Here is a 13695-nt window from a genome sequence, read left to right on the forward strand (position 1 = left end):
GTAAAATTACAGGGTTAATATACTCATATAAGTATTACAGGGTAACCAAACAACATTGCGAATTCTTTCATCAGCAAAGCCCAGTGTAATCCTAATCCAGGTAGCCACTCTGATTAATGCAATTAACTCAGATACATAAATATATACATATATGTATATGCCTGCATGTGTGGATGCACCTAAATGGTTGTAAATACCATCGACTTCCCCCTCAAACAGTATTTTTGTTAAGAATGAGGTGTATTCACTAGTTCATCAAATATATTTTTAAAATTCTTAGATGATTACATGTGTTACAGTGACCAGCTGGATTAGAATTAGATTGGGTTTAACAGGATGAAAGAATCCGGGAGAGGGGGCAGAGTGTAGGTTGTTAATTAGCACATGGATCAAAGGAGAGCGCTGATGTGTTTAGAAGCCACAACATTGACAGAATAAAAGCCAGAACTAACAGTCCAGTTGTAAATCTCTTTACTGTGGTATTTTCTGCCATTTCTGCTCCATAAGACACACTTTAACCACTTTGTCGTGGTATCTGCAGTATTCTATTTTAGTCTAAATAGCACTTTCTCTCAAATGCATTCTGTTTCTCTCTCCTTCATCTTCCCTCCCATCTTCCTTCCAGCTGTATTTTCTCACTAGAGAACACTAGTAGAATGTTCTCCCAAATTTCAGATTTCAGATACGCATCTGTAAAATGACGTTATGGAGACACATTTTAGTTGCTACCCAATACTTGGTTGTTTTCATAAGTTCACAGCATTACTACTGTCCTCCAAAAAACGGTTTCCCATTTCCACAGCTAATCTCATCATTGACTCTGCCATCCAAGTTTATTCTATGCCACTCTGGAAGAATCTGGAAAAACACTTAAAATACATTTTAAGTATTCATCATGCACGTGTATTGTATTGTATTTTATATATGTTCGGGTGAATATCTTTCTCCACTAATGGTTTGCATTTCAATTCTTGTGTCATGTTTTTTGAAACACAGATGTCATCATTAATATAAACCAACTAAGTTTTTTTAGTTGTTAATTTTTGTCCTGGTTAAGAAATCCTTATGAGAATATTGTATCATGTTCCCCTTACCTTCAGGACTTGAATCTATTTGGAAATGACTGTGTGTCTTTTGAGGTAGGAGTCAATATTTAGTTACTTTTTTAAACAAAATTCAATTAATCCAGCATTGTTCTGATCACCTTGTGTATTTCAATGTAGAAGAGCGCACTAATAATGCAGGATTATTTATATATGTGGTGAGAATTCCAAAGTGAAGCCCAGAAGGTCAAATGGCATTAACTCAAAGGATAGATTAGTACGATGAAACATGATGGATAAGTGCAACACAGTTAGATAACGAGAAAGAAAAACAACATTTCCCAGTTATCGTTAAGACTTCACTCCAAGTTTTTGCATGAGGCAAAAGATCCCGACTCTCTTCCACTGATTTTAACTCCATTCAGACATGTCTGTCATCTATTATTTCACTCAGTGGCAGTCAGAAATAAAGAAAAAAGAAACAGAGAATATATTTTATGCCATGATCATGAATAATGACTTTTCAAAAATTAATTAATAAAGAACCAATACGTATACTTTTAGTGTTTTTACCACATTTAATAGTAACACAATAAATGAGTTTTAATAACATTAGAATGCAATTCAAGACATAAAACAGAACCTATCTGTCCTGTTGGATAAGGCACAAGGAAGAGGGCTTTCTGGGATAAAGGGGTTCCCACAGCAGATGAACACATTTCTGATTTGTCTCTGGTCAGAGGTGAATACAGCAAAAGATAGGCCTGAGAGGAGGTGAGAAGGAGCAATTAGGGATGGTGTATATAGGGGAGCTTTGATTAACATCAACAAAGCTCACAGTTCTAGCTTCACAATCCAGGAATAAACCTACGTGGCTGGTAGGTCTTGGGACATATTGCAGTGTCATTGGGGAGGTGGTAAAGAGACTGCACTGAATGCCGTTCTTAACACACCCAAGACTAAAGAGTCCCTCCTCTCCATATATATTGCCATTCTGATTCTCCCCTTTCCAATACTTATTACAGACACCAAAAGCCCAATTCCAAGAGTCCCCCACATGGACCTCCCAGTAATATTTGCCGGAGGTGAAAGTCTGAGCACCCCATGCAAGAAAACTTGGAGGTGTTGCAGTGATATGGGGTGCATTTTGACGGTCACATCCAATACAAATGCTTCTCAAATCTCCACATCGGAAGATATGACTGTTGGCTTCATTATGATGCAGAGTAATATCCACTGCAAAATAAATAAATAAATAAATAAATAAATAAATAGAAAAAAGAAAACATGCATAGGCATGTGTAAATAAGCAAAAATTGTTGTATCAAGAAGTTAATTTACCAGGAAATGTAAAGTCCCAAGGACACTTTTGCTTGTAACTTCTAATAAAGTATAGAGATGGTTAATATTATCTACAAAACAAAACGCTAACCACAGATATTAAAAATGTTTTGAAAACTTACATACCAAGAGCCAAATGTAAGACCAACTTCTTTCAATCCAATTTTCAAAGCAAAATTTGCACATTATATGCCCTAAATGCCGTGCTGTTATCAAGATCATTATTTAGAAATGTTTCTTATTCTTAAAAACTAGTGCTATCATTTTGGAAAGAATGTGAAGATTTTCTGTTACTCAAGAACCGCTCTAGATAACTGGATAAAAATCCGTAAGTACATGTCATAAGTGATAATGTAAAGCAGATTTCTGCAAAATCTTTTACCAGTCTCTCTGTGGCCCTCCATGCTAGCTTGGGGCTGAAGCTGGATTTTAGACTTAACATGTAGCTTTTCATATTGCAATTAAACTGAACTTCTTTTAGTTTGTAATTTTACTTGCATTCACAAAATGATTTCTTCTTTTTATTTTTACCCATTAACTAATTTTCTTGGAAATACATAATATATATCCATTTAAAAAATTTAAAAACCCCAAGAATCTCCAGTGAACTATATTCCCCAAAAGAACAGTTCTTAGCTGTTCAAATGAATACACTACAGAAATGTAAAATTTTGTATTTAACATTAAATAACTCAACTTCATTCTGAGCATTGTTCCATTTGCTCGTTTTTTAAATTTGCTACACTACTCCTTTTTCCAATTACATTACTCAGTACATAGGAGGCCATAATGTATTTGTTTTTCACTATCTTTCAAACTTAATGCTATAAATCTGACTATACAGACACAGATACAAAAGGGTTGCATGATTATGTTGCTCACTTATGTCTATAAAGTAGTAAAATATTTGATAAGGGTGAAATATTACCTATGTGATCCTAACAATAATAATATTTAGATAGTGGGAGTGCTGCCTATGGGTGGAGACTTACCTCGGAATTGGTTGAGCCTGTCCCTCAGTCCAGTGACGGGCCCTGCCCTGAGCTCTAGATTCAGAGGCTGGGGCATGTGCAGCAGCACGGAGTCACTCCTGCAAGGAAAAACCTGCAGTTACAACATCTACAGCCATAAAATAAATAAAAATCACTACTTGTATTTTAAAGATATTTTGTGAGAATCCTTTGAACCCACAAATTTGATAATTCAAAAATTATTCCTTCCTTTATGAAATTAATTTCTATTTACAGTTTCTGAATTTTAAAGCATAGTGCGAGAGTCTGAGTCAGAATTCAGTCTGATCTTTCATATTTTTTGCCCCAAATGGGTAAGGTTCCTTAGCCTTATGGCCTTGAGAATATTTAGAAAGGAAATTCTGCGTTCCACTTCTTGGCAGACTCCCCTGACATCTTTGTCTGAAATAGCGGGGTTCTGGGGAGACTGCTGCATCTGCTGCTTCCTTTTCAAGATAAAGAATGTGAAACTTGTTCTAGGCAGCTAGACCTGCCTTTTAGAAACAAGCTTCCCTAGAGACTTATACAGTTCTAACACTCCACAGTTTTTTCAATCTATTTTTCAGAACTGTTAACTGATATGTACATAGGTATGAACAACAAATCATCAACTTTTTCACGGCTAAAATACTTCCCCCACTTCTCTCCTGCTTCCTCTGGTGACTTTCTCACCATCCACAAAACAAAACTTCATCTTTCACCTATGCAGGCTTTTAAGCAATAAAACAAAATCAGGAATAAACATGTTTTTTTTTTAATTTTACTTCACTATTTATTTATTTATGTATTTAATTACTTAGTGGTCTTGTCTTTTCTGGTGTGGGAATGAAATTAGATGCAAAAAAAAAAAAAAGTAGTATCAATATCTTAATCATTTATGCCATGACTTTGGTAGAGACTGCTTTGATATTCGTGGAAAGTGAAAGAACATATGCTAAAATACAGGTACACACTCACCTGTATAATATGTCTCCAAAAGCCTGTAAAAAAAAAAAAAAGAAAGAAAGATTTAGTGCAGTTCACAAGATGCATCTTTCATTAAGTTCAGCATGAAATTTGGAGTCAGTTCCTCAAGATATTATTTCCCTACCATCTTCTCTTCTGCAAAGCATTTTCTATTTCTTCTGTAATGAAAAACCCAGTCAGTCGTATTGTCACTAATTAATATCCTGGGAAGGTCTGAGTCTTGAAGACATTCTCTAAAGAAGTGAAGGGAGAAGAGGCCCAGAGAGTCTATGCTCCATGGTTACCTCGAATAACCTACTCAGTCATCTTTCCCAGAACCTATTACCCAAATGAGTGGCTCCCACAATAACATTAATGTGAGCCTAGATTCCCAAAACTTCTGATCTTGCCATGTCCTCAAATTAACCTAAATGTAAATGAATCACCCACTATTTTATACATGTGTGACGACCCAGAATGTATTATTGACTTAGTTGGGGAATAGTTATTGGGGCTGTTACCTTGACCATTCCACAAAGTTTTGTGGCTGGCGGATAAAGTAGGAGGGACCTTTGGCCTGGTAGAATCCCTTGGCGGGGCTATACTCTCCCAATAAAGTAGCATTAGTTATGCGAATGTGTTTTTGGAAACACATCATGGAAATAAAGGTAAGGAGATGGATTTCAGCCATGAGGAAAATACCTATACATGTGAATAGTCAAAAACCTGAAAGCACATTGTGAGTTTGTACCTGAAGTAGCTCCACATCCGGTTTATGGCACATTTTCATCAGCTCCTCATACGTTCCTCTTAAAATCTCCCTCCTATGAGCCATTTTGGCTTTACTTAAATGAAGTTGATGAAAAATATCTTTCCCCTTCTTTTTCAGCGTCTCCAAATTATGTTTTTCTTCTTCATGATGAAATGCAGGCATCTTCTGATACTCAGCTCTAATAGCTTCTAGCCTTACATTCACATAATCCTGCAGTGATAATGGGTTAGTCAAAAGAGAAATGTATTTCTTTGTCGCCTATTAAGTCTCACTGATTACTTTTGTCTCCTGAACATCCAACAGTTTAAACCTCAGTCTTGCCAGTTCTTAGAATCCACAAATTTTTTTCTTTTCCTTTCTTTCTGCATAAAGATCAACATAGATGTATCTGACCAATTACATTTAATTTATTCAAGATAATGTGTGTTCCAAGATAGTTGGAAATAAAAAAAAACAACGACAATTTGAATTTCTCTATTCCAACCCATATTTATGGAAAAGTAAGAACAGTTCACGCTTAAGAGTTGGAGTATAGAGCTATAGTTACTAGAAAGGAAATAATTATTTCTATTTCTGAGATACGTAACAAGTTGCTTAAACTCATTATACGTGAAATGACCTTAGACTAACATGTCCAGCTAAATGCATTTTGCCCAGCAAAGCCTATCCTAATAAGGCTGCATTTATGATTTGGCCATCTTTGTCTCCCTGAATTCATTTCCTTCCATTCTTTTTCTAAGTCATCCCAATCTGAAACATAGACTTCTTTGTGGTTCCCCAGACCTTCAAATATACACAAACTCAAAATTACTGCATATGCTATTCTCTCCAACTAGAATTTTACACACACACACACACACACACACAAACACACATATACATATATACACACTCATGGTCCACATATACATCCATACACACTTTCGTGCTCCCCTTCCTCTTCGAAACTTTGTTCAATTTGAATTTTTCAGTGAGTCTTTTTTCTGAACACCCTGTTTGAAACTCAGACACTAATCTTCAGTTTCTGGCCTCTATTGTCCTTTTCTACTTCCCTGCTTGATTATTCACCAACAAAGAACCTACCACACTCGAACACATCATGTATTGCACATATTTGCATGTTGACCATTTTTGCCTCTCTCATTTGGATTGTACGATTTGTGAGGACAAAGATGCTTTCTTTTTTCTATACTGGCAAATTTTCTAATTTAATATTCAACATAGACTAGGTTCTTATGAAATACTTTTCAACACATTAATATTAGCTATCATGTCCTCAGAGTATACATCCACAAAGAGAAAATCGTTTTTAATATTTCTCTGAAGTCCTCAGAGTTCTCCTTATATTTAGATACTAGCTCCCGTATTTCGGGCATGTTTGCACGTCTCCCTCAAGACACAAATCCATATTTGTCACCACTTTTCTTATCATATGTTATGTATTATTCAATATTAATTAGTTGAGATTCTTAATTTCATGTTCGCCCTAGATTTCCCCTGTCACTCTTTCTGCCTCAAATTTTCCACGCAATTCCAAATACTACTTGTCCACCAGCATTCAGATTAATGAATGAACCAGGCTCAGAAGGTTCACTTGAGCTTTCCATGACTGCCAGACGAATCTTGTGCCTAGCATTTATCCAACAAGCACATATAGAACGCTGTGAGATGGCTCAGTTTCTTGTATCTGTTGGTGTATAGCTACAGGTTTGTATGAAAACAAACCAGCATGCTTTGGGTAACATCAATGGTTTTGTCAGAAATCCCATCTAACAGTCACACTATTCTACATAAGAAATGAGGCCGCATTTTCTCAATTTTTTTTTTTTATGGGCTCCCAGAAACATTACGGTTTGATATCAAGTTCCTATTTTAAGAGTCACCCATTTGCCCAACATAAGTTCCCACTGAGCTCAGCAACTCAGTACAGGACTGAGTTGCACAGGACTAACCTTCCAGTGGCTGATTCTGGTGGTTTCCACGTTTAGATTTCTCTGATTTTCACAAGCTTTTTCCCATAAAGACTGCATTTTCGTTAAAAGCTTCTCCTGCAAAAGAGCCATAAATTGAAGCACCAGTGAAGATTATAAAGTAACAGGCAGACTGTTTCATAGGGAGGGAGCCCAGAATGAGAGACAAATAAGTCCCTAGTAAATCCCAATCTCCAAGAAAACAGGCCCACAGGAATTTCATATGTCCTTTATAGAAATAGATCTCCAGAGGCATCACTTACCCGGTGCTCCTCAGCAGCCCACTCAACGGGACAGTGTCTGTGATACCGGTGCTCCTGAGAGCTGGAGCACAGCAAACAGAGCAGGCTCCTGTCCACTTCACAGAACATCTTCTTTGTCTCCCTGTGAGTGCCACACATTTGCTCCTCAGAGCTCAGGAATAGCCAGAGACTGGCTTTTCTGGCAAGGGAAGCCATCTTCTTCAATTGAATGTTAGTTTTGAGGTTTCTCTGCTGCGTTGTCTTTATGCATTCAAAGCACTGAGTAAGAATTGGGATGTCTTGCCAGTTGAGGTAGAAACAGGGCCTGCAAAAGCTGTGCCCACAGTCTATGGTGACCGGGTCTATGAAGTAGTTCATGCAGATGGGGCAGGTGAGTTCCCTCTGGAAGACTTGCGAGATTCCAGAATTCATGTTTCTGAGGAAGAAAGAGCAACATGTCATTTTGGGGTCTGGGTTGATGAAAAGCTTCTGAACATGTGGAGATAAGTGATAGCTATAGTTTCTTCTCTTGACAGTGTTCATTAAAGCACAGCAAATTATTTCTTCCATAACAAAAATAAAAATCTCACACAGAGAGAGGCTCCCAGCTTTATAGTAGATATTACTGACTGGGTGACTCACAACCCCTTCTACTCCTGGTTTCTGTCTGTAACATAATACTAATCTATTCAAATTCCCATTTTTCTGAATGTGGATCTGGAAATTGGGTTTGATTCTAAGTGGCCTAGAATAAATTGTAGTTGTTCCTATTCTTCTTTCATATAACTGCTGAATGAATATGAAAGAGTGGGAAAAACGGCCTTGGCCAAAGAAATACGAGAAGGTGGCTAGAGGGTCCTATGATACATTTTGAGAGAGAGACACAGCAGTGGGGCAGCAAACCACCGTGGCACATGTTTACCTGTGTAACAAGCCTGCACGTCCTCCACATTTATCTCAGGACTTAGAATCATATAAAATTAAAGTAAAATAAAAAACCGAAACCAAAACAAAATAGAAAAACCAATCAACCAACCAAATAAACAAATAAAAGACAGCAATTAAACCAATTTAGGTTGAATAGAAGAGAAAAAATCATTAAAGATATTGGGCCTTTTTATTTTCTTGTGGATTAAATTAACTTCTCCTAGGGATACTCAGACTCTGAACTAACATATAGTAGGACTTTTGTTAAACTTAAAGAAGTGTAATTATATTTCTATGGTGTGATGGTGAATTTTAGGTATCAGTCTGACTGGATTAACCAACACCTAGGGAACTGGTGCAGCATTGTTTCTGGGTGAGTCGGGGAAGGTGTTTCCAGAGGAGAGAGACATGTGAGTTGCTGAGCTGAGTGGGACCATCATCCCTCAATGTGAGTGGGCACCATTCAATCAGCTGGTAGCTCAGATAAAAGGAAAAGGCCAGAGGAAAGGCAATTTCCTCTTTCTTTCTCCTGAAGCTGGTTCTGAGGCTTTCAGCCTTGAGCTCAGTCAAGATACCGGTATCCTCAGGCCATCAGCATACAGACAGCCTATATTTGGAACTGCTCAGACTCCATAACCAAGCAAACAAATTTTCCTGATGAATTCCCTCTCGTGTAGAATCATGTGTAGCTTGAGGATAGATATATGTTCTGAGAAATGTGTAAGGAGGTTTTATTTATTTACTTTTTGAGATGGAGGCTCACTCTGTCACCCAGGCTGGAGTGCAGTGGTGCAATCTCGGCTCACTGCAAACTCCACCTCCTGGGTCAAAGTGAGTCTCCTGCCTTAGCCTCCTGAGTACCTGGGATTATAGGAACATGCCACTACACCTAGCAAATTTTTCCATTTTTTTTTTTTTTCCAGTAGAGATGAGGTTTTGCCATGTTGGCCAGGCTGGACTTGAACTCCTGGCCTCAAGTGATCTGCCCACCATGACCTCCAAAAGTGCTAGGATTACAGGCATGAGCCACTGCGCCTAGCCGGGTGGTTTTATTGTTTTGACATGATAGAATATACTTATACAAACCTAGATGGTATAGCCTGCTACACACCTATGGTACACAGTACAGCCTATTGCTCCTAGACTACAAAACTGTACAGCATGTTCCCTACTGTATACTGTAGGCAATTGTAACACGGTGGTAATTACTTAGTATGTAAACATATTTAAATACAGAAAAGGTACAGTAAACATACTGGTATTATAATCTTATGTGACCACCATGTGTGTTTTGTGGTTGACTGAAATGGCTCATGAATGTATCTCTACATGTATACATATACATCCTATGATTCTGTCTGTCTGGGAGCCCTGACTAGCATATAAACTATGGTCTTTGGCAATTTTAAGTCCTTTTCTTTACTCTCCTTTATTTGATAACACTGCTGAATTTTATTGAAAGAAATGAAAAATCTTAGAATTGTAAATATTCTCCAGAGGTCATCTAAGTCATTTTAAGGAAATTTTCATCATTTAATAAGATTAAGACTCAAGTGAGATGGCAACCACCATCACGTATCAAATTATATCTTATATATTTATTTGGTGAAAAAATTGTGTTTTGATTTCCAAACTAGGATGTTTTGGGGAGGTTTCTCATTTTTTTCAGTTTCACTATTTTGCATCTCTCATCATTACCTTACTAATTTAAAGTTATGTCTAAATGCTGAATGAATTAACATTCATTAACGTCTTCTCAATTCAGATGTATACTATTAGTACACTCATTACACATATATTTGCACACACCTATGTGTACATACATGTATAAATATCAACTCCATATATTCATTATGCATACCTATCTGTTGCAGCAAACACTAGATATTTCAATTTTTTCAAAACTGTATTGAAGAATGATAGAAAATTCAAAATAACAACAATTAGTATCCTCATAATTCATAAAATCTATAGTAGGAATATTAATTACAAGTGGTATCGTTGTGTAGATTTAAGATAATGAGATATTTTTAACACCCTAATTTATTATTTTGTAAAGGAAAGAAGATATAATTTTGTCAATATAAGTTTCACTCACCGCTGGGTTCTTTGAATGGTTCCCACAATGATTCTTTGAGAAATAATTCTGTGAAGAACTCCTCAAGGTCAGGAGCTCATTTGCCGCAGTACCGAACTTCGGAGGTCACCAAAACACAGCTCCCTCTAAGTGCGCTCCTTCTCCTTTGGAGAAAACTGAGCTTGTCTCTTCTATGTCCTTTTATAAGAATCTGTGAAGACCACACCCACCTCTTTAAGTGGGTGGAGTATTGAGAGAGGTTGAGAATAAGATGATTAGGTTTATGCAGTATGTAGACCACACCTTTGCACCGCTGATTAAATTATCATCACTCCTTAAAAAACCATGACTGAAATGAATCTTATGTGACATAAATCCTATCAGATTAGACATACACTGGAAATTAACTAAGATGCATTTTATACTGTTTGTTGAGCTTCATCCAAGATACAGGCATTCCTCTAAGGGCACATTTATTTATTCTAGAGAAACTCTCTTCTTGCGGAGTGCAGTGGTACAATCATAGCTCACTGTAGCCTTGAATTCCAAGGCTCAAGGGATCCTCCTGCTTCAGCCTCCCAAGTAGCTAGGACTACAGGCTCACACCATCCCACCTGGCTAATGATTTTTAAAACTTTTCATAGAGTCAGGGTATGGCTCTGTAGCCCAGGCTGTTCTCCAACTCCTGTCTTCAAGTGATCCTCTGGTCTTGGACTTCCAAAGCGCTTGGGAGTACAGGCATAAACCATCTCGTCCAGCCTTAAATGCTGCTTTAGTATGTTTAGAGGATATTGGAAGAGAAGTCCAACAGGAAGATAAAACTTTTTTTGGTTTCTACCACTCTAAGAGAAATCACTGACTAACCAAATCACTCTACTAATTTGAGGTCTCTTATTGAATTTACAAAACTTTGCCAATCTCATGGGTGAAATATGAGTTATCATTTTCATGCTTTTCTCCCCATGGTGCATGATGTTCCACCATGACTAGAAATGCAATATAGTAATTGATTTGGGGATTATAAACAAGTTTTGGGACGTAGGCTAATTCACAAATACAGAATCCAAATGATAGGGATGGATTATATTTACACAGCAGCTCTCCTGTGACTGAGATTCTTGGTTATTTTGAAAATAACCTTTCATAAACCTTTCATAAACCTTTGATAAACCTGCCATAATTCTAGCTTGTCTCTGGCTGCATTTTTTATACCAATTTTACACGAATTTTACACCAATCTCAGAGAGAACCAATTTTTACACCACTTTCCAGGAGTCAATAAATTGACTCAGGGAAGAAAATTGCATCAAGCAAGAAAATAACCAAAAATCTCAGTCACAGGAGAGCTGCTGTGTACAGATGTCTGTTTGTGGTAGGGGGTCAAGGAATTCATGCTGCAGAGGACAAGCTGGAATCGCCCTCCACCCCCATTTCTACCCGACCAAGGGCTCTGGTTCCTTTCATAAACCTGCCTCTAGTCTTCCCCACCTTTCTCTGTTCCTATCCCCTCTCTGATTGCTGGATGAGGCTGTGCTGCTGCACCCGACTGTCTGGCCCCTGAGCATTGCATCCCCATACTCCAGGCCTTCATTCATCACCAAAACACCATGGTACTGATATAAAATTAGACACATAGACCAGTGGAACAGAATAGGGAACCCAGAAATGAACCCAAATATTTACAACCGACTGATCTTCGACAAAGCAAACAAAAACATAAAGTGGGGAGAGGACACCCTATTCAACAAATGGTGCTGGGATAATTGGCAAGCCACATGTGGGAGAATGAAACTGGACTTTGTGGCATAGAGAAATTTTCTTATTATTATTCAATGAAACACTCACGTAGGACCTACTGGGAAGGTATTTTGCAGATGTAACCAGAGGTCCTACTCTTGTAACTAGCAAGTGTGCCCAGGTAAACCTGACTTCATCAGTGAAAGTCCATTAAAGAAAGACATAGGCATTCCTTGAACAACATTTAAAATAGCGAATGGGACTGTCATCTTCCAATTGCCCCCTACTGACTTTGGACCAAAGCTTTGAATCATGACCATTGGGATCCAGCCAGCTGAGGATTTTTCTTCCTAACTGACTTTAACAGGGATCTCATACTTGCTCAGGCAACCCACCAGCTGTGGAAACCAGTTCCTTGCACTTAAGTCATATGTGAATCTCCCTAAGTATACATATATATTATGGGTTCTGCTTTGATTTTTGAACCTTGACAGAAGTTTTGAACCTTGACAGACATAGGGCTGACAGATTTGTCTTCACTGTTCTGGCACTCTTGGATATAAGTCTTCTGGGGGCTATTGGCAAAGAATTCCTCTGTCAGAAAATATTTGAGGAGCCGCTTCTGAAATCTCTTTTGTTTTTTAAATTGTCACGACAACAAAAATATTTGTTATAGAAAGAAAAATATAATCCATCCCTATCATTTGGATTCTGTATTTGTGAATTAGCCTACGTCCCAAAACTTGTTTATAATCCCCAAATCAATTACTATATTGCATTTCTAGTCATGGTGGAACATCATGCACCATGGGGAGAAAAGCATGAAAATGATAACTCATATTTCACCCATGAGATTGGCAAAGTTTTGTAAATTCAATAAGAGACCTCAAATTAGTAGAGTGATTTGGTTAGTCAGTGATTTCTCTTAGAGTGGTAGAAACCAAAAAAAGTTTTATCTTCCTGTTGGACTTCTCTTCCAATATCCTCTAAACATACTAAAGCAGCATTTAAGGCTGGACGAGATGGTTTATGCCTGTACTCCCAAGCGCTTTGGAAGTCCAAGACCAGAGGATCACTTGAAGACAGGAGTTGGAGAACAGCCTGGGCTACAGAGCCATACCCTGACTCTATGAAAAGTTTTAAAAATCATTAGCCAGGTGGGATGGTGTGAGCCTGTAGTCCTAGCTACTTGGGAGGCTGAAGCAGGAGGATCCCTTGAGCCTTGGAATTCAAGGCTACAGTGAGCTATGATTGTACCACTGCACTCCGCAAGAAGAGAGTTTCTCTAGAATAAATAAATGTGCCCTTAGAGGAATGCCTGTATCTTGGATGAAGCTCAACAAACAGTATAAAATGCATCTTAGTTAATTTCCAGTGTATGTCTAATCTGATAGGATTTATGTCACATAAGATTCATTTCAGTCATGGTTTTTTAAGGAGTGATGATAATTTAATCAGCGGTGCAAAGGTGTGGTCTACATACTGCATAAACCTAATCATCTTATTCTCAACCTCTCTCAATACTCCACCCACTTAAAGAGGTGGGTGTGGTCTTCACAGATTCTTATAAAAGGACATAGAAGAGACAAGCTCAGTTTTCTCCAAAGGAGAAGGAGCGCACTTAGAGGGAG

General features: G+C 37.8%; 1 protein-coding gene across 1 annotated transcript; it reads right to left on the reverse strand.

The window, feature by feature from the left end:
* Positions 1 to 1779: 1779 nt before the first annotated feature.
* On the reverse strand, positions 1780 to 10481 carry LOC129007734 (tripartite motif-containing protein 49D). Its single transcript, XM_054438946.2, has 7 exons — positions 10349 to 10481; positions 7345 to 7759; positions 7064 to 7159; positions 5091 to 5321; positions 4352 to 4374; positions 3377 to 3474; positions 1780 to 2279 (listed from the first exon to the last, which is right to left on the reverse strand). The coding sequence occupies exons 2-7, from the start codon at positions 7753 to 7755 to the stop codon at positions 1780 to 1782; spliced, it is 1359 nt and encodes a 452-aa protein (XP_054294921.1). The 5' UTR covers positions 7756 to 7759; positions 10349 to 10481.
* Positions 10482 to 13695: the final 3214 nt, after the last annotated feature.

This window comes from Pongo pygmaeus, chromosome 9 (genome assembly GCF_028885625.2).
Source record: "Pongo pygmaeus isolate AG05252 chromosome 9, NHGRI_mPonPyg2-v2.0_pri, whole genome shotgun sequence".
In the NCBI taxonomy this organism is placed as follows: Eukaryota; Metazoa; Chordata; class Mammalia; order Primates; family Hominidae; genus Pongo; species Pongo pygmaeus.

Excerpts from the sequence above, each read along its gene's own strand:
- LOC129007734 (XM_054438946.2), bottom strand. The coding sequence starts at position 7,755 with ATGAATTCTGGAATCTCGCAAGTCTTCCAGAGGGAACTCACCTGCCCC. Across the intron at positions 5,322-7,063 it reads CCAGAATCAGCCACTGGAAG|GATTATGTGAATGTAAGGCT; the intron begins GTTAGTCCTGTG and ends TTATCACTGCAG. Across the intron at positions 3,475-4,351 it reads TTTGGAGACATATTATACAG|GAGTGACTCCGTGCTGCTGC; the intron begins GTGAGTGTGTAC and ends TTTTCCTTGCAG.